The 27,747-nt window shown below is 35.4% G+C and overlaps 1 protein-coding gene and 1 non-coding gene across 2 annotated transcripts in view; one reads left to right on the forward strand and one right to left on the reverse strand.

The window, feature by feature from the left end:
• TRUB1 (TruB pseudouridine synthase family member 1) overlaps positions 1–17,825 on the forward strand; it is a 39,485-nt gene extending 21,660 nt beyond the window's left edge. The window contains exons 5-8 of the mRNA XM_010363197.2: positions 10,515–10,587; positions 12,291–12,430; positions 14,482–14,538; positions 15,273–17,825. Coding sequence (XP_010361499.1) covers positions 10,515–10,587; positions 12,291–12,430; positions 14,482–14,538; positions 15,273–15,532 — 530 coding nt within the window. The 3' untranslated portion in view covers positions 15,533–17,825. The remainder of the gene's footprint in view (positions 1–10,514; positions 10,588–12,290; positions 12,431–14,481; positions 14,539–15,272) is intronic.
• Positions 9,605–9,712, reverse strand: LOC115900562. Its single transcript, XR_004060239.1, has one exon. It is a non-coding gene; the product is annotated as a U6 spliceosomal RNA (small nuclear RNA).
• Positions 17,826–27,747: the final 9,922 nt, after the last annotated feature.

The raw sequence follows: 27,747 nt of genomic DNA on the forward strand, positions 1-27,747 counted from the left end.
CTGTCAGCTGTTGAAATAAATGTACCAGGCTTAGTACTTTAAAACTCATCATGTTTTTGTGCTTTTGGACTATGTAAAAAGAGGACAGAGGGTGAGCTATTTCTCTGAAAGTAAAGCAGAACTCACTGGGGCCCACCCTAAGTTTCCTACTATCCCTTCTTTCACTACCCTAAGGAAGGATAGATAAATGAAATGGTCTCCTAGCAGCTTTCACAGTACTTATGCTGTTTATAATGCAGCAATTGCAGTTTTCTTTTTTTTTTTTTTTTTTTTTTTTGAGACGGAGTCTCGCTCTGTCACCCAGGCTGGAGTGCAGTGGCCGGATCTCAGCTCACTGCAAGCTCTGCCTCCCGGGTTTACGCCATTCTCCTGCCTCAGCCTCCCGAGTAGCTGGGACTACAGGCGCCCACCACCTCGCCCGGCTAGTTTTTTTGCATTTTTTGGTAGAGACAGGTTTCACCGTGTTAGCCAGGATGGTCTCGATCTCCTGACCTCGTGATCCGCCCGTCTCGGCCTCCCAAAGTGCTGGGATTACAGGCTTGAGCCACCGCGCCCGGCCGCAATTGCAGTTTTCTAAGTCAGTTCACCTGTATGATTATGTCACCAATTTGTGGACTTTCTGGGTTTTTTTTGTTTGTTTGTTTACTGTTATCTCTTAGTCGTAGGCAAGCCAGCATTTGGCCCCCTCATAGTTTTGTGTTGATTATCTTTATTACATATTGCGTATTGCCCCAGTAGTGAGGACAACCTTTTTATTGTTCATAATAGCTTCATTTATTCTGTTAACATTTATATGTAGCTTAGTATCTTGCTCAATTAATCAAGCAACATAATGAAAAGAAAAATTGCTAATTTATTTCAAGACTTTTCAAAAACAGATGTTGAAATATTCTTGGGATTATTATTATTAGCATAGCAGACCCTCACTTAATTGAAAACCAGCTTTAACCTTCAACCAGAAGACTTGTAAGATTAAGGAGACATAGGGCAATAAGAGGACATCAGAGATTTTCAGAGTATACTAAAGTATTCATGAGGACTTATGTAATTAAGTTTCCTGTATCTCTGACTCTATTTACCAAACCATAATAAGGAGAATGATTATTATTCAGAAGAGTAGTCCTGGGGTAATATAATTAAGGCTGGGGGGGTACCACGTGGTGAAAAATATAAGGCGCACTAGAGTAAACAAATCTGGGTTTAATTTCTAGCTCTGCCCTTATCTAGCTGCGTAAATTTGAAATTTTCTTAGTCTCTTTATGTTGCAGTTTTTTCATCTCCAAAATGACAATAATGATAGCAACCTCATAGTGTGATTATGAGGATTGATTGGAGGAGAATGAATTTGGAGGTCTCATAGACAAGTCATGAGGCTCTTACAGTAGTGCAAGCAGAGATGATGGTAGGTTGGACCAGGGTGCCAGTGGTAGAGACAGAGTTTTCCTATTAGAAAAATTTCCCATAATTAGGAAGTAAAACTGGCAAGACTTGCTTTTTAGTTGATTGGATGGGATAGTGAGGAAGTTGTCAACCATGATCTAGGTTTTGGGGTTTTAAAATTGGTTACGTGATGGTGTAATTCACTGAGGATGCTGAAAGTGGGGGACCAGGGTGACAAAAATACTTAAACATAGCCTTTCTTCCTATTCTTAAGCATTTTAGAATTTTAAAAAGCTCTATGCTGTGTTAGGTAATTTGTAACCTTATTTACTTATCTTAAATAAAGAAAGCTCAGTTTGTTAAATCATCTCATTGTAGCGACGCAGTAAATCATAGCAAAACTAACAACTTTTTTCGACTGTGAAGAGAAGAGCTTCCTACAGTTTATTGAATAGTATTTGTAGTCCCGGAAAATGAGAGCTCAGAGAATTTTGCTGATGGGTGTGATTTTTCTGTGTGCTTACAGTAAATCAACAAATATTTTTTTATTTGTTGAAGCTGCTATAGCAGGTACCAAGGGAAAGATAGATAAATGTAAGACCTAGCCTGTGTCCTTAAGGAACTTACTGTCTAATGGAGAACTCTGATCAATATTCTCAACCTTCTGAGACCTAATACAGAGACCTATGACCAATATCTTACAATGCCTTCTTTACTATACTGAAATAAAATTCAGAGATACTTGAATTTACTTATACATTTAGAAAAATCAATATGATATTGTAAATGGAATATAAGTAAGAAATAAAAGTAATTTATAATAAAGTAGGTGCATTCATATGTAAACACACAGATACTAGCACACTAAAAGTCTTTTGGCTGGAGTGCAGTGACGTGATCTTGGCTCACTGTAACCTCTGCTTCCCGGGTTCAAGTAATTCTTCTGCCTCAGCCTCCTGAGTAGCTGGGACTACAGGCATGCGCCACCATGCCTGCCTATTTTTCGTATTTTTAGTAGAGGCGGGGTTTCACTTTGTTGGCCAGGCTGGTCTTGAACTCCTGATCAACACTCAAACATACAGCATAATTGTAAATAGTGAAAAGTGCTATTTAGGAATAATAGAGTGTTATGATAGAGAACAAAGGGAAAGGCCTTGTTACATGCTTTGATGTTTGAGTCTAAGCCAGAGACTCATTTTCTTACTCCTCTGAGATAGCTTTCAGCTATCTGACATAACAGTTAAAAATAGTATTTGTCTAGATAGGACAAAATGACTTAACATTAATTTGCCATTGACTGCATACTGAGTTACTTTATCCAACATCAGTTGTTCTTGACAGGTCAATTAAAAACTGTGTTTCTAGTTGTTACAATGACTGGGTGTGGTGGTGACACCAGCTGCCTTCAATGGGTGGAGACCAGGGATGCCAGATGTCCTGTAACACAGAGGATCGTAGAACACAATGAAGAATTGTCCAGTGTACTGCCAGACTTCAGGATGTCTGCCGGATAGTCATGCAGGTGTATTTCTGCATGACTGAAACCATGGGGCTGAAACCATGTCTGTTTTGGTCCTCAGTGTATTTGTGTTGTAGTATATAGCATACAGAATGACATATATGACATATAGAGTTTGAATAAAAAAAAGATAGGTAGCAGAGGCATTCTCAGAAAAGATCATTGCAGTTAAGCCGGGAAAGGCACAGCATCTTCCTGCCTTTTGCTGCTGTCTTCTCATCCACGTCTAGGTATTAAGTGTCTGCTACTATTGCTGGTGTCTCTGAGGACACACAGCTTCAGTGTGCTCATCTGTTCTCCACTGAGCTCAGGACACTAGGACCATAGTTTCTCAGGCTAGATGTGGACCAAGCGTCTGGGAAGGCCTAACTGTCCCTGTAATGGGAGTAGTTTTTTCTGTCCTTCCCATGAGGCAAGAAAGGCAGAAAAAAAAAGTGGAATCTCATGCTAATCTTTTATTCTAAACGCCACCACCCCTTAGTCCTGAGATCAGATGTTACCAAGGACTTCTCAAATGGATGTAGCTAATGTTGTATCTAACAGTACTGGCTCCTCTTGGACTGTATATGGTTTGGCTGCTGAGACTTATCCTGGAGTAAGCTCAAGAGTTGAATTTAGTTTCAAATTGTGATGTAAACCAATAGGGTATATGCTATAATTGGACTAGTGTGTAGCTGGGTATAAAAATTCTTACAGAGCTGTTTGTATTTAAACTTTTCATTATAAAATGTTGTACAAGTAAAGAAAATGAAACAAAAAATAAAGGTACAGCTCTATCAATTTTCACAAAACAAATATCTGTGCAGCTAGCTATCACCCTTAGTCAAGAAATAGAAGATTTCTAGAAACCACACTTGTGCCCTATCTGTCATTACCCTGTCCTCCTTTTGCAAAGATAACTACTATTCTAACGTCCAACACTATGGAGATGATTTTAAAACTAAGGCATAGTTTTGCCTGTTTTGAATTTAGTATAAATAGAATTAAACACTATGTGTCCTTTTGTGTCTAAATTCTTCCACTTAGTATATTTTTGAGATCCATGTTGGTACATGTGTAAGTATTTTGGACTTTTTTATTGCTATGTAGTATGCCACTGTGTGAATATACTACACACATACTGTCCCAGTTTGGGGCTTTGTGAATAAAGTGCTGTGTATATTTTATACCTGCCTTTTGGTAGACATATTTCTACCGTCATTTCTCTTGGGTATATACCCAAATCGAATATAGGTCATATATTTGTGTGTGTGTGTGTGTGTGTTTGTGTGTGTGCGCGCGCATGTGTTCCTGGGTTATAGAATGGGTGTATATTTAACTGTACTGGAAATTGCCAAACAGTTGTCCAAAGTGATTGTACTTGGAACACTTTGCATTTCCACTAGCAGTGCATAAGCATTCCACTTGCTCCACATCCTTAGCTATTAATAGTGTTTTTAATTTTGGCTGTTCTGGTGAGTGTGTAGTCGTATTCCATTGTGGTTTTGATTATTGATGAGATTCAGCACCTCATCAAGTGTTTTTGGCTTACTGGCCATTTTCTTTTGTGTATTATCTGTCTGTTCGGGTCTCTTACCCATTTTTTATTTGTTCTTTCCCTTTTGAGTTGCCTTTTTCTTATACATTTGTATGAGTTTTTGTTTTTTATTAAGCACCTTCCATTCGAGATGTGTAGGTTCTTTATATACTCTGGATATGTTCTCTTCTTTTGGCTATGTGTGTTGCAGATATTTTCTCCTAATTTGTGGCTTGCCTTTTTCCTCTCTTATCTTTTGAAAACCACAAGTTCTTAGTTTTAATTTAGTCCAGCTTATCAGGCCTTCTCCTTTATGGTTGGTCCTTTTGGTGTCCTGTTTTAAGAAAACTTTTCTGACTCTTAAAGCATGAAGATATTTTCCTATGTTCTAGAAGCTGTTATTGGTTTGCCTTTCATGTTCCCTCTGCAGTCCACCTTTTTTTCCTGCGTGGATGTCCAGTTGCTTCAGCACTTTCCCAGTACTCTTGTGTACTCTCCTTCATTACACTCAAGTACCCACTTAAGCTATTGTTTAAAAAAAAAAAATCTATTTTTTTTACGTTGATCAGTTTGTTTATACTTGTATGTACACCAGACTATATTAATTGCTGTAGTTTTAGACTGTCTTGATATCTGGAAGAACAAGTCCTTCCTACCTTATTTCTTACGTATTTTTTTCTGTAGGTTTTTTTTTATTTTTATGTTTTGAGGCGGAGTCTTGCTCTGTTTCCCAGGCTGGGGTGCAGTGGCACAATCTCGGCTCATTGCAAGCTCTGCCTCCCAGGTTCACGCCATTCTCCTGCCTCAGCCTCCAGAGTAGCTGGGACTACAGGCGCCCGCCACCACACCCGGCTAATTTTTTGTATTTTTAGTAGAGACAGGGTTTCACTGTGTTAGTCAGGATGGTCTCGATCTCCTGACCTTGTGATCCGCCCACCTCGGCCTCCCAAAGTGCTGGGATCACAGACTTGAGCCACCGCACCCGGCCCTATAGGTTTTTAAAAATAATTTTCTTATCAAAGTAAAGAAGTTGCCTTTTATTCCTGATTTGCTGAGTTCTGGTTTTTTAAAATCATTAGCAGACATTAAACTTTATCAAATTTTTTTTCTGTATCTCTTGATTTTTCTCCTTATTTACATATTAAACTAACTTTACATTTCTGGAATGAACCCAACTTAGTTGTAGTGTGTTATCCTTTATATAAATTGTTGCATTTATTTTGCTAATATTTATTTTAGGATTTTTGCATCTGTGTTTGAGTGAGATTACCCTGTATTTTTCTTTTTATGTCCTGGACTGGTTTTGATATCAAAGTTATGACGACCTCATACAAGAGTTTGGGTGGTGTTCTCATTTTTTCTATTCTCAGGGCGAATTTCTGCTGTTTTTTTCCTAATGTTTGGTAGAATTTACAGGGTGACATCTGTTCTTGAGTTTTCTTTGTTAGGAAGGTTTTAAACTATGGGTTGGATTTTTTTCTACCAACTATTGGTTATACTATTTTTTATTGCTTATATCAATATAGATAATTTTTTCTCCTAGGAATTTGTCATTTCATGAAAATTTCAAAAATATTGGTATAAAGTTGTTTATAATAGTCCCTTATAACCTTTCTTTTATTTTGAAATATCAAACTTGGAGCAAATAACTTTTCCTAAATTACCCAAGAGCAAGCTCAGCCATGATGTCCCACCACCCCAAATACATTACCACAATTCAGTTTGAAGACCCTATTTATTTTTTAAAAACAGCTTTCTAGAAGTATAATTGGCATACAGAAATACTGTATTTAAAATATATAATTTTAAAAATTAATATACATTCACTTTTAAAATCATAGCTATAATGAAAATAGTGAACATATTTATCATCATAAAAGTGTTATACCCCTCTCTCCATTGTGAGTTAATTTTTGAATATGATTTCAGATATGGATTCAAGGTCATTTTTTGCATATGTACATCGTTTTGTAACCATTTTTTAAAAGACTATCCTTTCTATGGTTGCCTTTGGACCTGTGTCAAAAAACGGTTGTCCATATCTGCATACTTTTATTTCGAGACTTTTAATTCTATTCCATTGATGTATTTTATTTTCAAACCACTACCACACTGTCTTGATTATTGTAGCTTTATAAGTCTTTAAATTAAGGAGTGTTAGCCCTCCAACTTGTTCTTTTTCAAAGTTGCTTTCTTGGTTCTTTGCATTACCATATGGATTTTTGAATCAGCTTGTCAATTTTTATACACACACACTCAAAGCCTACTGGCAGTTTGATTGAGATTGTTTTGAAGCTGTAGATCAATTTCAGAAGAATTGACATCTAAACAATATTGAGTCTTCTGACCCATGAAATAAGATATCTCTCTTCATTTATTTAGGTCTTTTATAGCCATAGTTTTGTAGTTTTCAATATCAGATCTTTACATCCTTTGTTTATGAAATCTCTGAGTACCTCAAATTCTGAAGTTTCGGTTTCTAGTAGTTCATTGGTAGTATATAGAAATGGAATTGATTTTTGTAGATTGATCTTGTGTTTTTCAACCTTGCTAAACTCACTTATTTGTTCTAGTTGTTTTTTGTATAGATTTTATATTAGAATGGCTCTAAAGTAGACTTTTTCCCCAGGTCTAGATTAGCTCTGCTCCTAAAGCATGACTTTTCTGGGATGTCTGTCAAATGACCTGTGCATTCAGCAAAGTTTCTTCATTCTGGATGGTTAAATTAAAACATCCCCCAGCCTTGTAGGAGCTTTGGTAGTACTTCTTTAGTTAATTTTGTAGAGACGGTATATATGTATGTGCAGCTTAGAATTTAGTCAGAGTATCGAGGGGGCCTTCATTAACATTTCTTTCTCTGTGTGTTTTCCTCAAATTCCAGCTGCCATTACTTCCTCAGATTCTGATCTCTGTTCAGTGAGATCACTGTGCTTTGACTATCCCCCTGTCTGTCCCACAGTTAAGAAAGCACCTCCAGACAAAAGCAAGTGATCATGGGACTTGCTTTGTTTCTCTTTCCTCAGGGATTACGGTCCTTGCTGCCTGTTGTCTGTCTAGAAATTGTTGCTTAATATATTTTGTCCAGTTTAACAGCTGTTTATGGTGGCAAGATTTGTCCAGTCACAGTTACTCTATCATAGTCAAATATGGTTTTTAACTCAATCATATTGGTTTTAGCTCTATAGTCCAGTTAAGTCTCAACTATCATGTTGTGAGTTCACTGGAAAAGTAAAATTTTAAGGAAATAATGATGTATAACATAATCTTGTATATATTCATTTTATGAAAATGATTTTAAAAAGTTAATTTCAAATGAATGCTGTCACTTTGATGGCTTATTAATTTGCTAAACAAAAAATAATTACCCAAGTCCTACAACACTTGTACCTCTTTTACCAAATATATTTATTCTGCCTAATTATTGGATATATTTACTGTGGACATTTTATTCTGTTTCTTTTTAAATACTTTGGAAGTAGAGTCTTTATTCTTATGTTATAAGAACAATTATTATTATTTCGATTGGACTTATATCATGTTTTGGATATAGCCATTTTGTACTATATACTCATGTACCACAAGCTTAGATTTTATTATAAGATAACTTGCTGTGTAGGCTGCCTAGTAATTCAAACATCAGATGGATGATTGGCCTAGGTGACTTTTAAATGCCCTTCAGCCTTGAGATTCTATTATTCTTCAGCAAATTAAATTCAGTAGATGTCCTGAGTGCCATTTTAATAGTGTATGTTATATAAGAAAAATTATCTTTGTCTTTGAGAAGCTTAGAATTTCATTAGTGAGATAATACCTACGTGTGTGTATGTGTGTGTGTGTAGAAATAGAATATGTAGAAAGAAGAGAGAATAAATGTAGAAAGAGAGAATAGTTAAAAATTATGTATGATTAATTACAGAGTGAACAGCACAAACCACAGATGCTTGACATGTTCAGTCAGAGAAAGAGACAGTATGGCAGAAGTAGAATGAGAAAGAACACATCTTGTCATCATGTGTGTGGTGATATCAGCAAAAGAGGGCCACCAAAGCAGCACAAAGGAGTACACAGTTGCAGGAGTGTCAGTAAAGAGACCAGCTTAGCAGAAGTAGAAAGTTGTTTGGCCTTGTTTTAAAAAATATGTGGCTAAGTTGTGAACTATTGCAATTTTGTCAACAGTGGCATTTCCTTCAGCAAGTGCCAGCTTGGTGACAGCCTTGGCTGTCTAGATCTGGAAATCTTACATTTGTATAACTAAGGTTCCACTAGTAATAATGTCTTAATATTGCCATAGACTAAAATTTTTTCATAGAAAAATCCTCATCTGTATCATGAGATATATCTGAGAAACAGTATGCTATCTGAGGTCTGCCTTTTTGGATTCTTTTGAGTTTTATAGCTCTTCTGTCTGTTTGAGTCTAGTAGATTCTAGTCTTTTGTTTGTGTTTAGCTTTTAAGGGTCAAGGTCATACTGAGGTTAAAACTGTCTTGCTGGATTGATATTAAAATCTGGACATAGTATTCCATGCTGACTTTTAATTCTGGTATTGGAAGAGTAATTCAAAGCATACTCGTTTTTATTTAATATTGTTCAAATAAAATCAAATTTAATACACATATACCAGAATAAAAAATTTAGATAAATTTTCTACAAAATGGTAAAAGCACTGAAATTTCTTATCACTGGGTGTGAACTAAACAGATAATAGAATACTTCTGTGATTTAGTTTATTACTAAATAGGAAATATGTATGAAGACATCTTTGAGTATGAAAATTCTGAATTTCAATGTATCATAGGTTTTAGTTTTTAAAATTGCAGAAGTGTACTTTTTGTCTTTTTTTTTTTTTTTTTTTAAAGTATGGAACACGGTCAGGTACGGTGGCTCATGCCTGTAATCCCAGAACTTTGGGAGGCTAAGGCGGGTGGATCTCCTGAGGTCAGGAGTTCGAGACCAGCCTGGCCAAAATGGTGAAACCCAGCCTCTACTAAAAAATACAAAAAGTAGTAATGTGTGGTGGCACACGCCTGTAATCCCAGCTACCTGGGAGGCTGAGGCATGAGAATCACTTGAACCCAGGAGGCAGAGATTGCAGTGAGCCAAGGTCACACCACTGCACTCCAGCCTGGGCAACAGATTAAGACCTGTCTCAAAAAAAAAAAAAAAAAAAAAAGAATAAAAATAAAATGTGTAAAATATGGAACACTTCACTAATTTGCATGTCACCCTTGCTCAGGGGTCATGCTAGAACTCTGCTTTAATATTGCATCATTTTGTTTGAAGCAATACCAAACAAAAGCTGAAAACATGACTAAGTAACAGATATTAAAAGCTTTATGCATATGTCTTCATTCACATTTTCTAAAATCATTGTTTAAAAAATGCTTGTTTAGTAAGCATGCTAAAACCCTTGCTTACGTGTGTTCTTTTTTTGCACTGGCTTATTTTTGAGGCTGGCTGTGAGTGTTCATGTAAAACGAGAGAAATTCCAACAATAGAGAAGGGGGAGGTTGGGGGGGACAGATAAATGCAATTTTACTTGACAACAGAGTTGAATGTGAGTGTGTAAAATTTCTGCCATAACATAAAACAGATTTGAAATCTTACCAGGTAAAACTGAAAATGTGGATAATGCCTGTTAATGTTAAGTACCACATTAAGTTATTTACAATATTTGATCCCTAGAGAAACTTAGAAAAGAACTTACGGGGATTATTTTGCTGCTTTTATTCTGATCACTTCATTATTAATTACTGCAGGATCATTTCTATAGCTAATGTGGGATTTTCCTCAGATCTTCTTAAGGCCATAGTCAGAACCAACTGAGTATATATATAAGATGATTGCATTATTTTTATTGGAGAAAAATTGAAGCAAATGAAATTGTTTTAATAAAGAATATAAGACTTTCTCCCTCTTTTATCTCATTAATGTATATTTTATTCTTTTTAACAAGGTAGAATTTTGGCTATAAAACATATACCGTAATACATGCTTTTTTGGAAAAAATTGTAAATGAATGTTCAGGGCTGTTGGTGCTGTGAATATAGTACATGTACTTCTGTGGTTGTTTTAGTGTCTTTTTTGTTGATTTTTGGCAGATAAAATAACACAAGAAGATATTGAAGGCATTCTACAGAAATTTACTGGGAATATAATGCAAGTTCCCCCCCTGTAAGTTCAATTAGTAAATTTGGAAAAATGTTTTCTTTTCCAATGGGTAACATGACTCTAGTTAAAATACACGAGTTTCCTCTTAGCATATGGTGAGGCAGGTTTTAAATCTGATGTGCCAAATGTTCAAGTAAAGGTGAGACAGGATGTGGAGCTTTTAACACCCTCTAAGAGGGAGTGGAATGTGGTCTCCTTTGTTTCTGAGTGTGGCCACAACCTGGCATCTGTACTATTACAGTGTTTATTGGCTTTTCTGATTCTATCAACAGACATCAGGGCAGTTCTGGAGCCCAGAGATGTCTCTTTTCCTAGAACTGTTGTGGAGGGACCAGTCCAGTCTGGGAGGGAATTCAGAGCTGTGAGTCAGAGTCCTAACGAGCACTGCATGTCAGGTGCTGAGACCATTCCTATTGGGCACGATCTTTTGCTTCACTGTTCTCTGTAACCAGCAAAACCGATGAGAGTTACAACTTATTAAAAATATAAGTAGATTGCTTTACTGCTTGTCTTAGTTTCTTTGGGCTGCAGTAACAAAATAACATAAACTGGGCAGCTTATAAACAACAGAAATGTATTTCTCACTGTTCTGGAGGGTGGGAAGTCCAAGATCACAGTGCAGTAGGCTCAGTGTCTGGGGAAGGCCTGAGATGCCTTCACAGATGGCACCTTCTTACCGTATCCTCTCATGGTAGAAGGGGCAAGGCAGCTCTCTGGAGCCTCCTTTATAAGCATACTAATTTCTTTCATGAGAGCTGCACCCTGCGACTTAGTTACCTCCCAGAAGCCTCCACCTCCTAATATTATCACCTTGGGGGTTAGGATTTCAGCATATAAATTTGGAGGTTTGGCATTCAGATCATAATACCATGTAGCCATATTTTCATGCACATTACCATTTCAAGCAAATTGCCTTTTTTTAAAAAAAATGGCTGAATTGGTTAAAGGATATGTCAGGATAAGTTTCTGACTTTTTTTTAGATTTTAGTATTTATTTTGTATTTAAAATCTTGGGGTTTTTTAAGGAACATTAAAATATCTCTGAGGAGATGCTTTTTCATGATTTTTGCCTCAAATGTAAAAATTTAAAAATTTTGGCAAGATCTGCATAAATATTATTTTGGATCATTGTTAAAATAAATTAAACATTTATATTTATGTATAAGAATTGTTTAGTATTTTCTATGATTATTGCAAGGATTTTGTTTTCTAGTAAAATTTTATGAAAAGCTAAGGTACGCTAAGTAGATTATTTGCTTATTAGCTTCTTAGAAATGTTTTGGTAACATATAAAAATGAATATTATAGTAGAGATTGTTTCAAGGAAATATAGCTGAGAGTATTATGACCAGAGTCTACTAAATTCCTTGTGCCTTTAACACAGAATGAGGACTTGTAAGGACAAGACATGAATAGATCATCTCCAGAAAAATGATTGAAGAATAAAATTGGTTACACTGCTTATTGTGTGCCAGGATGAGGTTATATCAGCCTTAGAAATATTTAGAAACTCTATCCATGACAGCATTATGGAGTAGGTTAGAATTAAAAATTCATTCATTTTTCAGAAGGATTTTCATTGTCAAGCACTGCCAGTCATCCTTCCTTTCCATGCCAAATCTGGAATTATAATCTCTCAATCTTTCCAAATCCCTCTCAATTCTTGCTCTCCTTTCGTTTCCTTTCTCCTTCTCTCATCTCATAAGCTATTCTGCATTAAAGAAAGATGGACAGAGACTTTCGACTTTGATGAAGAGAGGTGAAGTTGTAGAAGCAAAACCTGCCAGGCCAGTGACTGTGTACAGTATCTCCCTTCAAAAATTCCAGCCACCATTTTTCACATTAGGTAAGATGGAGAAATTTGAAATCATTTGTATTTACATGTACTTTTGATTTGTATTTGGCTACTTTTGTGTCATTTTAATAGATCTGTAGGATGTTGGAGATTTTTTAAAATTTGAATTTAAGGAAAGTTAGGATTTCTTCATACTTTTTTGGTAACACATTTAATGAGACACCTGTAGCTATATGGAGGTTCAGAAATGCCTTTCTAACTAGGCTGTTTCATGTATTGTACTATGTTATCTTACTAGAAAGTTGAAAGTAACATACTTTAGATCTCTATAGAGAAGAGTAGGTAAGGAGTATATACTTTTTAAATTTTAGTTTTTATTATCTTTTGGATGCTTTTCCTTGGCGAGTACCCGATACATTCAGTTTTAGAATTGACGTTAGTTTTCCATTGAAAACAAAGCATTTTTAGTTTTTGGACAAGAAACCCCTCACCCCCTTCTTCACCACCTATAACTTATTAAAGATCCTGCAAATATGGAAAAAACGGGTAAGTCAGAAATGTATTCTTGAATACATGGTCACACTTTAAATTCAAGTTATGAATTTTAATTTCTAATACATATTTGAAATAAATGTAAACACTAAAAGTTCATTTCTGTTGTTTGGAAATTTTATGATCTGACTGCAGAAAGTTATAAACATGTAAGATCTGTGAAGAATCCAAAGCTGTAGTTCTTAATCCTCAGACTCCTTTAAATTGGTCCTACCCTTAATTTCACAGTGGATTGAATAGGATTCCTTTTAAAAATAATGTCCCCAAATCTTTTAATCTAAACTGTATTGCTTTTTCTGATTGGCACTATTGTTTTATCTGTGTTATGTTTCTGAAGGATATGGTTTTGTATCATTAGAAAAAAAAGTCACTTTGTCTCTTCAGGTTCCTGCTTCTAAAATATTTGACAGATAATGAAAAAAACACACTTAAAAAGGTTGTGCTCCATTCCATGAAAATGAAGCAGCTGGTTTGGCAGAGTAGATATTCTCTATGAAAGCAAGAAAAACTCAGATTTTTCAGATTGCATTTAAGTCAGAAATACTTTATTGACTAGGGAGAGCGTAACAGGCCAAAAGAGCTATCTTTTCACTCAAGTCAAATATCATGCAAGAATGCTAGCACACCTGCATTTCATCCCAGTGCCCACTTTTAATCTCAGCCGTGGCCCCCAACCGTGAGCTGACTGAAGAAAGCGGGGCGTGATTAAAATCCCCAGATGGTGAGTTTTGATTAATTCCCCCAAATGACTTTATTCGTACCAGTAAGACTTGAAGCAGCTAGAATGTAGTCCTTTTGTGTGGAAATGTGGCAGCTCTTTTCAGGAAGATGAATAAAATAATTATTCATCTTGTTGCTGATGAATAAAAATAATGGAGAGCCCTGTTCTTAACCAATAAACTTATGTTAAGAAGATATTTAGATTTACATTCAGTTCTGGGACATTGTATAATTTTAAGTTGTTTTATGATTTCTTCAGGAGTATTTCCAAGAGAACATTTAAATAAACTGAGTTCTTCATGTGTAGTGCAGTACCCCGAACATAATTCTTGTCACTGTGAAAAGGGGTTTTTGGTTGGTTGGTTGGTTGGTTGTATTTTTTTTGAATGTACAAATCAGAAAATATTTTAAAAATCTACAGCTCATGATGGCAAAGCTACCATTTCTAACCGTTTACAACCTATTAAATGAACAAGGCATACAGATCTGAAAATATTTTTAAAAATCTACAGCTCATGATAGCAAAGCTGAGATTTCTAACTATTTAAAGCCTATTAAATGAACAAGGCTGAAGTATTAAAGTGGTATGACTTGCCAGTTAATTTAAAATGTGTTCATGAGTTTCTGCTGTTTGCTTTCTCCACACTCTGACTTTTCAGTCTCACAAACACATATGCTACTGGATGAATAATTTATGTTTTAGTGCATAAATATTTTATCACTCAATTGTTTGCATAGTGCATTTTTACATTTGTTTAGGGGCATCATTTCTGTGTAAAGTGGATTTCATAGGAGGTTAGCAATTTACTATGTCACTGTTAACATTCCAGATGTTGAATGTGGAGGAGGTTTCTATATCAGAAGCTTGGTCAGTGACATTGGAAAAGGTAAGCATAAAAATGAATTATGAATTATCATTTAGAGAGCAATACTCCTTTACAATGGGAAGAGGGAATTTTCCGTTTTTCTTATTTCTGAGTACTGGCCTTAGGAACTGAACTCTTGCTGCCTTCAGCTTTAAAAGCATTGTAGGTTTCTGGCTTGCAATTATCAGCCTCAGCAGCTGCAGTGAAATGCTTGTAATGGGAAAGAGGAGAAAGAGAGAACAGAAAATGAAGACAGGAATAATGAACTTAGGGCCAACATCTTTTCAAGTACAAAAGATTTTAACTCAAACTAGGGATAGGAAAAAAAAAAGATTTAACCTTCTAAAAGTTATTTTCAAATTGTTTTAAACTGGAAGCCGTAGTCTTTATAAAAACAGCCAGAAGGTTTCGGTTCTGGCTGTGCCATTTACTGGCAGCTGTTGCACTGGACAGGTCATACGATCTCATCTGTGAAGTGAGGGTTATCTTCATGGGATTGCTGTATGAATTAAATAACAGAAACGTGTGCAAGTTCTTTGTTGATTTTAAAGCAGCTTATAAGGTGGATTATTAAGTATTATTTTGCTGTTTAATCATTTCTTTATCTCAGGGCTCTTGGTTCTTGGATTATTATACTCGTGCTTTTAGGTGATTTTGAGAGATTTGAATTGAGTACGGTCATTTGAGCAATTATAGACTATGAAATACTGAATCAATTATCTTCTGGATTTTTTCTCCACCTTTTGTTGCCATAGAACTGTCTTCCTGTGCCAATGTGCTAGAGCTGACCCGAACCAAACAGGGACCATTTACGCTAGAAGAACATGCCCTTCCTGAAGACAAATGGACAATTGATGACATTGCACAGTCTCTTGAGCATTGCTCATCTCTTTTCCCAGCAGAGCTGGCACTTAAAAAATCAAAACCTGAGAAGTCTAATGAACAGGTTTTGAGCTGTGAATATATAACTCTAAATGAGCCAAAGGGAGAAGATGATGTAATTAAGACGTGTTGAGATGACCTGGGAATATCATCATTTTCTAGTTGACATTTGAATCCTGTGTGCAGATGCAGAATGACAAGCTACATTCAAAAGACAAACAATATTTCTAACTTTTCTTTTTTTTGCATGAAGAAAAACCTCTATCATTTACAGTTTCAATAGCATATAATTTATTTGCTATGCATTATAAATGGCCTTGCAGTTGCTCAGTTGTTTGCTGTGTTGTGGAATGTTCTTTTAGGATTTTTTGTATTGTGAAAATATGAATATGATTAGATTCAGAAAAAAATTAACTTTCTGAATTTGATCTGGCTTAAGTCTTGTGAAAAAGTTGAACAAGTTTCTAATCAAAGAAAAAATATGTGAGCTCCATGTTTCTTTAGTTTCACAAAAATGAACATAATTTAGTGTTATTTTTACTTTATTTAGGCTTCCTGGTGGCTTCATTTTATTGAAATTCTTTAAGTTGTTTAAACTGGCCATTATTGATCTCTTTCTTGTGTTTTGGAGAGTTTATTATTAAAAACATTTCTTTGATAAAATGGCCATCATCTAGTAATACCTGTGTTAGTTTAGATCTTGGAAATGAATAAACTTTGATAATATTTGTAAATGAACCAAATTATTACTGCTACCACTAACAGGTTGTAAGTAGAAGACTAATAATTGAAGTCATCTTCCTACCGTTAGAGCAGAAGACAGCTCCTATAGTTTTGTATTTTGGCAGCTATGAGATATGTTCATGGTAATTTCAACATGGTTAAGCACTTTGTACCAAGTTACTAACATCATTTTTAAAATGTAAAGAATGTGTCTTCAACTAAAAACTTTATTCTTTAGTATTTATTTAAATCTCTCTATAGGGCGTTATCCCTGTGACATTGTTTCTTTTGTTTGCTCTGTCCAGAGATATTTATAGATGTTGAGATGGCTGCCCTGCATTTCCAGCTAATCTCTTCTGCTCTAAATATTTAAAAACAGTTCTTCTCAAACATTTTCATTCAGATAGCTTTCTGAAAGTTCCCTATCCCTCTTTACCATAATTTTTTAAATGCAGCCACATTATAATAGTAAACTTCATATATAATGAGTGCTTCATATTTTTGTTGTGGGAAAGCAATGCAGCCAGTCTGTGGAAACATTCTCCCTCTTCCTTTACTCAAATATGGTTTCAAAAGGAAGACTCATGAGAAATTTCATAAAATACAAGTTTTTAGATGTTTATGCTTTGTCTTTCTTTTTAAAGGTGTTTTCCTGCTTTGTCATCTCTAACTCTGAAATTTAAAATATGTAAACTAAAGTAGTTTTATTTGTGCTTAACCCAATTTAAACTCAATGTAAAATAGTATATATGCATCAGTACAGCATTTTCAGCATATTGGCAACATATTTTAAATGAAAACATTAAAACAATTCTTAGTATGAGACAAAATTGTAAGGAAAAAGAATGTTAATACCATGATGCATTAACATAACATACCAAACACACAACGTCATAAAATGAAAATGTGCAGTTTTAAAACTGTTCATATCTGGTGCCCCACAGTGTGTGTCAACCAAAGGTGGCAGTGGCTGCGCCTGCCTGTTGGAATGGTACAGGTTACAGTATGTCCTCTTCCATTGCAAGTTAAAGTCCAAATAGAAAAATATTTAGGTTTTAGAACGCATCGGAGGTATTTCTGCTGTATTTTTCAACTTAAAAATTGACACATAGAGTTTACTAATAGAGGAGTAGAGATTGTTGACAATTTTTAAAAAATGATAGTCACCCTTTTTCTTTTATATTTAAAACTGAAGGAAATTTTGCCAAATGGGAAAATTACTCTTATCTCTACCATCTTAATGTAGTAACTTTAGAATTTAAATTTTTGTATTACTATTTTCCTTTTTGTTGTTCACATAGTCTTAAGGCACCTATACTTTTAAATTGACTTTTTCATTTGGTATTATCTATATGTATTTAGTTGTGATAATGATTATTTTAATTATATTACTTCATACGCTTAATTTATTTATCTATTGCTGAATACTTAAGTAGTTTTAAATTTTATTATGATAAATTCCTGGGAGGGGGATTATTTAGTGAAATAATATGAAGAACGTTATGACTTATGTTTGCCTTATTGCATTCCCAAAGAGTTGTAACATTTTACAGTGTTACCATTTGAGTAGGGGTTTTATATGTTGTTTCTAATTTAGTAAATATAGGAGAAAAATCAAAAGTTTTTCTGATTTGCTTTTATGTGATTTATATGTATACTTTGTTCATTTATATAAATAAATATCTTAATGATTTCTGTACATATTTGCATGAGTTATTTGTGTTGTAAATACCTGATAGAAGAATTTTTCAGTCTGTTGTCCTTTTAGTTTTAATTTTCATTTTTGCTAACTAAATTGCTAATTCTAATAATTCTTCCCCTTTTATCGTTGTCAGATTAATAAGTATGAAAAGTTTAAAATTTATTGAAACTTTAAAATCTTATCAGCTCTTATAAGCAGTTGAAACTGATTTGAGATACTCTGAAAAGTTCAAGACTCATTCATAAAACAAATTAGTTTTCCCTGATAGTCTGGTATTTAAATACCAACTCAATTTTTTTTTCATTTTTGTCAAAATATTCAAGAAATTTCTGGGTCTTATATTTTTTTAGGTCTAAACCTTCATGATGTAATAAAGTTGTTTTACTTGTAAGAAAACGGTAAAAGATTTTAAAAATCTGAAAATGTTTCAACCTGGAACATACCAAATTACTTCATTTTGACACTTTAAGTTTTTTATATTTGAAAAATATTGTCTTAAAAGTTGTTAAAAGTCATAGAATTATTTTATTTATAGTCTTAAAATCCAGGACCTTTATGTAACAGAGATTTGCTCTTTGCAAATTCAAAGTTTTGAAATGCAAATAAAGGCTAAACATACTTTCCTCTACCTGTGCTGACTAGGTCCTTTTTTTCTTAAATACTTGAATTAAAACAGGCCATTGACTCATCATCAGAAATGATTTACTGTATTAAATAAGAGTGCTTTGTATCAGATCTTCAGTACATTTTGTGTCCCCTGACCAGTTTGAAATTTGTATCAGAGTTACAATGAACGTTTTGAGGTTCAATTAGATGGTGAATTATTCTGTTTCAAAGAAAGTAATTTACCTTATATCATGATGTATATAATAGAAAAAGATGTAATTCAAAAGCACTGTAAAATGCTGAAACATTTAAATAGAAGAAAAGATAATAGATGCGAAGTTTATGCACTGAAAAGAGTATAATGGCCTTGTAGTTAAATTTAAAGAGGGATTGTCTTGAAACAATTGCTTTCTCTAAGGTATGTATGGGCAGAGCTCTAGTTTGTCCTAATTCTTCATTAAGTACTATTTATTAAGCAAATTTGTTAAGGCAGTTGAATCAGCAGTGCCTTCAATTGTTAATGTGTGGGCTAAATTCTCTTTATGAACAGGAATATCTTCACATTACTGCTATAAATAGTGATACTGGTCGGAAAGTTGAAGTTGGGGAATTATTTTGCTCTTGTTATCCATAACCCTTAAAATGCAGCATATTGATTTCTATCTTTACCATTAGTCAACTTTTTGATCCTAGGTGAATCACTTAATCTGTTTGGGTCTCAATTTCCTTATCCTTACAACAAAGGAGACAGACTAGTCCATCTCAAAGAATCTCTCCAACACTAAAATATTAGGCTTCCAAGTGTAGATAATTAGTAATTATTTTGCTGAGGAACTCATTCCTCATGAACCTGAACTTTTATATTTATCAGTTCTGGAGAATTCCCATCCTTCATTTCTTTGGATATTGCGTCTCTTCCAGCTAGTAATCCTATTTAAGTCTTTTTGTTTTATTATATCTCTAATTACTCTTTCATATTTTCCATCTCTTTATCCCACTATGCTGCATACTGGGGAATTTCCTCCAAGCTTTTTTCCAGATAATGAATGCCTTTTGCTATTTTTATTTACTGTTTAACAATCATATATTTATTCCAGTCACTCTTGTGTTTTATATGTATATATTTATTTATTTTGAGACAGAGTCTCACTCTGTTGTCCAGGCTGGAGTGCAATGATGCAATCTTGGCTCACTGCAACCTCCACCTCCCGGGTTCAAGCGATTCTCCTGCCTCAGCCTCCTGAGTAGCTGGGATTACAGACGTGCACTACCATGCCCAGCTAATTTTTTTATTTTTTATTTTTAGTAGAGGTGAGGTTTCACCATGTTGGCCAGTCTGGTCTTGAACTCCTGACATCATGTGATCCTCTCACCTCAGCCTCCCAAAGTGTTAGGATTACAGACGTGAGTCACTGTGCCCCGGCCTTTTGTTTTTATTTCTACACCAGGTTTTTTTCCTCCAAAATCTGCCTCTTCTTTTTTCGTGTGTTGTCTTACTCTTTAAGGTTTTAGAAAAATGTATTTTTTTTTTACTTTGGTATTTAATATACATACAGAAAGTCACACATAACTGTATAGCTTAGTGAATTTTCACAAACCAAGCATGTCTATAATCAAACAAGTCAAGAAACAGAACATCACTAAGGCCTCCAGAATCCTCTACTGCTTCATTAAGATTATAGATGAGTGTTTCATGTAACAATGTAGATTAGTAGTTTTGTCTGTTTTTGTGCTTCATATAAATAGAAGTATGTGATATGTATTCTTTTATGTCTGGCTTCTTTTGCACAAAGTTACAATCATGAGGTTCTTCCATATTTTGGCTGTCTTAGCTTGGGCTGCTATGATAAAATATCATAGATTGAGTGACTTCACATACTTGTTTCTCAGAGTTCTGGAGGCTGGAAGTCTGAGATCGGGGTGTTAGTGTGTGGTTGGGTTCTTGTGAGGGCTGTCTCCCTGGCTTGGAGAGGGCTACCTTCTCATTGTGTCCTCACATGGCGAGGGAGGAAGCTTTGTCTTTCTTCCTCCTCTTGTAGGGATGCTGACCGCCATCATGGTGGCTCCAACCTCATGACCTTGTCTAAATTTAATTACCTCCCAAAGGCCCCACTTCCTGTTCATTGTCATTGTTTAGTATTATTCAGTTATTACCACTATCGATCTATTTTACTGAATGATGGACACTTGGTTAGCTTTAAATTTTGGCTATTTTGAATAATGCCTCTATGAGCAATCTAGTACTTGTCTCCTGGTAAACATGCAGACATTTCTGTTGGAATTTTTTTTTTTTTTTTTTTTTTTTTTTTTTTTTGTAGACAGAGTCTCGCTCTGCTGCCCAGGCTGGATGGTGCAATCTCGGCTCACTGCAACCTCTGCCTCCCAGGTTCAAGCAATTCTCATGCCTCAGTCTCCCGAGTAGCTGGAAATAAAGGCACACACCACTACACCCAGCTAATTTTTTGTAGTTTTAGTAGAGACAGGGTTTCACCATATTGACCAGGCTGGTCTCAAACTCCTGACCTCAAGTGATCTGCCTGCCTCAGCCTCCCAAAATGCTGGGATTACAGGCATGAACTACCATGACCTGCCTCTGACGGATTTTTCTAAGACTGGAATCTAGGTTGCAGAGTATACATATGTTAAACTTTAGTAGATACTGCAAGCAGTTTTTCAAAGTTGCTGTACCACCAGTGTATGAGAATTCTGATGGTTCCACATCCTTATCACCACAAAGTATTTTATGTTTTCGTCTTAACCATTTAGGCACATGTTTACTTTATCACTATATGGTTTTAATGAGGTTTTCTCTGATTTCTTAGAGTTTTTCTTTATGTGTATTTTTTAGTCTCATTTTCTATATAGTCTATTAGTCTATTTAGTCTTATTGTCTATTTAGTCCTAATAGTCTCTGTTAACTCAGTTATCTGGAATTCTCAGGGAGTATGCTCTAATATTGCTTGTTGAATCTCCCCATTCTCAGCCAAGGAAGATTGTGTCCTACCTTGTGTTCTTTGTGTTGCAAACTTGGATTATGAGTTAATTCAGTGAGACTTTATGGGAGTGTGTGTGCATGGGTTGAGAGTGTCCTTCCAGAGAGATTTTGGGATTGTTTCTGCTGGGCACACCAGAGATAGTGCTGTTCCAAAATCCTTATCGTAAATGATCATTGCAGAGATGTTATTGTTGTGTTGTATTTTGTTTAGTTTAAAGCCTAAGTCAATAAAAAAAAGCTTCCTTGTTTTTGCCCTATGTTTGTGGTCAATTGTATTGTAGTCTACCATTGTATTAAATGTATAGTCCTTTAAGGGTACCAGTTTTATGTCTGTGTTTGCGAGTATCACAGTTCCAAAACCTACCTCTCAAGATCCACACTTCATTTCCATCCCCACTTAAAATGCAAACCCTTTGGTTACAGAGAGGAGTAAATCTTGCCTCCCTTCCCCACTACTTGGATTGCTGTAGCATCAACAAGTGTGTTTATCACTCTGGTTTTCAGAGTGTTCTTTATTTTGGACCCTGGTGAATTTCCTTTTAAGTTCAATTATTTTTTAAAGGAATTTTTTTAACGTCACATTTATAAGCAATGGAATTCACCATTTTAAGTGTATAGTTCAGTGAGCTAGCTTGAGGTTTAACTTGCTCTTTTTCTAGTTTTAAAGTAGAGGCTTAGGTCACTTCTTTTCAAACTTAAGCATTTAATGTTACCAGTTTTTCTTTGAGCACTGCTTTAGCTGCATCTCATAAGTTATAATAAGTTGTCATTCAATTTAAAATAATTTCCATTATGATATTTCACTTTACCTATTACTTAGAAGTATATCATTTACTTCTGAATATTAGAGGATTTTCTATATAAAATTCTCTAGTTGATGTTTAATTTCATTACAGTGAGAGAATATAAAATACATGAACATAAAATATGTGATTTCCATTCTTATAAATTTGTTAAGACTTGTTTCATGACTCAGAAATGGTCTACCTTGGAATTTGTTCCATGTACATTTGTTAAGAATGTGCTTTCATGGTTGTTGGGTGGGTCATTCTGTAAATATCAATTAGGTCAAGCTTGTTGCTTGTGTTATTCAGGTCTTCCATAGCCTTAATGCGGGGTTTGTTTTGCTTTGTTTTGTTTTCTGTTTTTGGTTTACTTTGCCTATCAGTTACAGTGAGAGGAGACCTGCAACCTCCAATTACAATGTTGGACTTCTTCAGTTCTTTTTTTTTTTTTTCCAAGAGGGAGGCTCACTCTATTCCCCAGGCTGGAATGCAGTGGCGTGATCTCGGCTCACTGCAACTTCCTCCTCCTCCTGGGTTCAAGCGATTCTCCTGCCTCAGCCTCCGAAGTAGCTGAGATTACAGGTGCCAGCCACCAAGTCCAGCTAATTTTTGTATTTTAGTAGAGACGGGGTTTCACCATGTTGTCCAGGCTGGTATCGAAATCCTGACCTCAAGTGATCTGCCTGCCTCAGCCTCCCCAAATGCTAGGATTAGAGGCGTGAGCCACCGCACCCAGCCCTTCTTTCAGTTCTATCACCTTTTTTTGCTATATTTGTATGAGAGCTTTATTATTAGGGGCATATACATGTAAAATTGTAATGTCTTACTGATAGATTGATCTGTCATTATGAATGTCTGTATTCATTCCTGATAGTATTTCTTTTTCTAAATATTTTTCTGGATGTGTCTGCTATTAACATAACCACTCTGGCTTTTTAAAATTAGTGTTTTTATGGTATATATTTTTCCTTTTTTTTTTTTTTTTTTACTTTTAGATGTTATGTTTCCTTATGCTTAAAGTCGGTGTCTTACAGGCAGCATATGTCTGGGTCTTAATTTATTATTTAATCTGATAATCTCAATCTTCTCGTTGGAATGTTTAGGCCATTTACATTTAATGTAATTATAGACATGGTTTGATTTGCTATACCATCTTTTCATTGTTCTTTTTTCATCTTTGACCATTTTCTTTAGTACTGAATACTTTTGTTGTATTTCATTATATCTATTGGCTTTTTAGTTATACCTCTTAAACATTTTTTCTGTTTTATAATAGGATTTATAATATACATATTTAACTTATCACAGATTACCTTCAAATAGTATTTTACAACCTCATGTGTAATATAGAAACCTTACAATAGTGTATTTTCATTTCTGTCTCCTAATTTTTATGTATTGTTTTTATACATATCATTTTACATGTTAGAAACCCTATAATACATTGGGTTTGTTGTTGTTTGTTTTTACCTTACTGCTGTTGGCTGGGGTCAGCAAACATTTTCTGTAAAGGGCTAGCTAGTACAGGCATACCTTGGAGATATTGTGGGTTTGGTTCCAGACCACCCCAATAATACAAATATGCAAGAAGTGGATATCACAATAAAGTGAGTCACACAAGTCTTTGGCTTCCCAGTGCATATAAAAGTTTTGCTTATACGACACTGTAGTCTATTAAGTGTGCAATAGTGTTATGTCTAAAAAAAAAAGTACCTTAATTTTAAAATGCTTTATTACTAAAAGATGCCAACAGTCATTTGAGCATTCAGTGAGTCATAATCTTTTTGCTGGTGGAAGGTCTTTTCTAACTGATGACTGATCGGGAGTCAGGTGCTGAAGCTTACGGTGGCTGTGACAGTTTCTTAAAACAACAGTGAAGATTGCAACATCAGTTGACTCTTCCTTTCATGAAAGATTTCTCTATAGTGTGTGATGCTTTTTGATAGCATTTTATGCACAGTAGAACTTCTTTGAAAATTGGAGTCAGTCCTTTCAAACCCTGCTCTGCTTTAACAACCTAAGTTTATATAATATTCTAAGTCCATTGTTGTCATTTCAACAATTTTCACAGTGTCTTCAGCAGTAGATTCCATCTCAAGAAATGAGATGGAATCTTTGCTCATCCATAAGAAGAAATTCCTCGTCTGTTCAAGTTTTATCATGAGATTGCAGCAATACAGTCATGTCTTCAGGCCTCACTTCACTTTTAATTCTAGTTCTCTTGCTATTTCTACCACATCTGTGGTTCCTTCCTCCACTGAAGTCTTGAACCTCTCCAAGTCATCCATGAGGGTTGGAATCAACTTCTTTCAAATTCCTGTTAATATTTATATTTTGCCCTCCCACGAATCATGAATGTTCTTAATGGCACCTAGAATGGTGAATCTTTTCCAAAAAGGTTTCAGTTTACTTAGTCCAGATCCATCTATCCAGAGGACCCACTTTTGATGCCAGTTATAGCCTTATGAAATGTATTTCTTCAATAATAAGGCGTGAAAGTTGAAATTACTCCTTGATCCATTTTCTGCAAAATAGATGTTGTGTTAGCAGGCATGAAAGCAACAACCTTTTTGTACATGTCCATCAGAGCTCTTGGGTGACCAGGTGTATTGCCAGTGAGCAGTAGTACTTTGAAAGGAATTATTTTTCTTGGCAGTAAGTCTCAACAATGGGCTTAAAATATTTGGTCCACCATTCTGTAAACAGATGTGCTGTCATCTAAACTTTGTAGTTTCATTTATAGAGCACAGGCAGAGTAGATGTAGCATAATTCTTAAGGGACTTAGGATTTTCAGAATGGTAAATGAACATTGGCATCAATTTAAATCACTGGCTGTATTAGCCCCCATAAGAGAGTCAGCCTATTTTTTGAAGCTTTGAAGCTAGGCATTGACTTCTCCTCTCTGGTTACAAAAGTCCTAGATGGCATCTTTTTCCAATATTAGGCTGTTTCATCTACATTGAAAATCTGTTGTTTAGTGTAGCCACGTTCATCAATGATACTATCTAGATCTCTTGGATAACTTGTGCAGCTTCTACATCAGCATTTGCTACTTCACCTTGTACTCTTATGTAATGGAGTGGCATCTTTCCTCGTACCTCATGAACCAACCTCTGCTAGCTTCCAACTTTTCTTCTGTAGTTTCCTTGCCTCTCTCAGCCTTCATAGAATTGAGGATAGTTAGGGACTTGCTTTGGATTAGACCTTGGCTTCAGGGAATGTTGTGGCTGGTTCAATCTTCTATCCAGACCACTAAAACTTTATCCATATCAGCAATATGGCTGTTTTACTTTCTTATTATTTGTGTGTTCACTGGAGTAGCAATTTTAATTTGCTTCAAGATATATTTCTTTGCATTTACAACTTGGCTGACTGGTGCAAGAGGTCTAGCTTTCAGACTACCTTGGCTTTTGACATGCCTTCCTCACTAAGCTTAATCATTTCTAGCTTTCAATTTAAAATGAGAGATGTAGGCCAGGCACAGTGGCATACGCCTATAATTCCAACACATTAAGAGGCCAAGGCAGGAGGATTGCTTGAACCCAGAAGGTGGAGGTTGTAGAGATCACACCACTGCACTCCATCTTGGATGATAGAGCAAGACCCTGTCTCAAAATAAAATGAGAGGTGCACTTCTTTTTGTTTGAGCACATAGAAGCCATAGTACAGTTATTAATTGGCCTAATTTCAATACTGTTGTGTCTCAGAATAGGGAGATCTGAGGAGAGAGAGAGGTGGGGGAATGGCTGGTCAGTGGAGCAGTCAGAACACACATAACACTAATAAATTGTTTGCTGTCTTATATAGGTATGGTTTTTGATGCACCCAAACAATTACAATAGTTACAGCAAATATCACTGATCACAGATTACCATAACAGATATAATAATCATGGGAGAAAGTTTGAAATAGTTTGAGAATTAGCAAAGTGTGACACAGAAACAAAGTGAGCACATACTGTTGGAAAAAATTGGTGTTGATAGACTTGCTCCATGCAAGTTTGCCATATGCCTTCAATTTATAAAAAACACAGTATCTAGGAAGTTCAGTCAAGTGAAGTGCAATAAGATGGGGTATGCCTGTAAATATTTTAGGCTTTTCAGACCATAGGGTTTCTGTTGCAACTGCTCACCTCTGTCATTATAGCATGAAAGCAGCCATAGAAAATACACATAAATGAGGACTGTAATCCCAACACTTTGGGAGCCTGAGGTGGATGGATCACTTGAGGTCAGGAATTCGAGACCAGCTTGGCCAGCATGGCAAAACCCTGTCTCTACTAAAAATACAAAAATTAGCCAGGTGTAGTGACGCATGCCTGTAGTCCTAGCTACTTGGGAGGCTGAGGCAGGAGAATCTCTTGAACCCGGGTGGGGGAAGTTACAGTGAGCCGAGACTGTGCCACTGCACTCCAGCCTGGGCAACAGAGTGAGACTCTGTCTCAAAAAACAACAACAAAAAAAGGGAAAACAAAATACACATAAATGAATGTGTGTGGCTGTGTACCAATGTAACTATATTTATCCTCATGCTCTAGCTTGCTAGCCCTTGCTTTACACTGTCAGTTACCTTCTAAAGAGGTTAAAAATCTTAACAATATCTATTACATTTATTCACATTCTGGTGCCCTTTCTTCTTTCTTTATGTAAAATCAAATTTCATTCTGGTATCATATTTCTTCTTTCTAAATAATTTCCTTTAATATTTTTTGTAGTACATGTCTAATAGCAATGAATTATGTCAGTTTTTATTGTCTGAAAAAGTGTTTTGTTTTTGAAATATACTTTTGCTGGGTATATAAATCCATGTTGGATAACTTATTTTTTCTTCAGCACTTTAATGAAGTCACTCAGTTATCTTCTGGCTTGTATAGTTTCTCTGGCTGCCTTCAAGATTTTTTCATTGTCTTTAATTTTTAACAGTTTGATGTGTCTAGAGTGATTTTCTTTGTATTTATCCTTTTGGGGGCCTCTTAATTTCTTTGATCCTTTTTTTCTTTTTTTATTTTTATTTTTTTTATTTTTTTATTTTTTATTTTTTATTTTTTTTTATTTTTATTTTTTTATTTTTTTTTGAGACGGAGTCTCGCTCTGTAGCCCGGGCTGGAGTGCAGTGGCTGGATCTCAGCTCACTGCAAGCTCTGCCTCCCGGGTTTAGGCCATTCTCCTGCCTCAGCCTCCCGAGTAACTGGGACTACAGGCGCCCGCCACATCGCCCGGCTAGTTTTTTTGTATTTTTTTTTTTTAGTAGAGACGGGGTTTCACCGTGTTAGCCAGGATGGTCTCGATCTCCTGACCTCGTGATCCACCCGTCTCGGCCTCCCAAAGTGCTGGGATTACAGGCTTGAGCCACCGCGCCCGGCCTCTTTTTTTCTTTTTTTAATCAGTTTTGGTCTGTCTCCTCAAGTGGGCTGCAAAAAAAAGAAAAATAAAATCATAGTTTAAAAAGTTAATTTTGGAAAATTTTTAAACATCATTTCTTCAAATATTTATCCTACTCTATGCTCTCCTCATCCTCTTTTCCTTCTGGGACTCAA

The sequence above is a fragment of the Rhinopithecus roxellana genome, chromosome 11 (genome assembly GCF_007565055.1).
Source record: "Rhinopithecus roxellana isolate Shanxi Qingling chromosome 11, ASM756505v1, whole genome shotgun sequence".
Lineage (NCBI taxonomy): Eukaryota > Metazoa > Chordata > Mammalia > Primates > Cercopithecidae > Rhinopithecus > Rhinopithecus roxellana.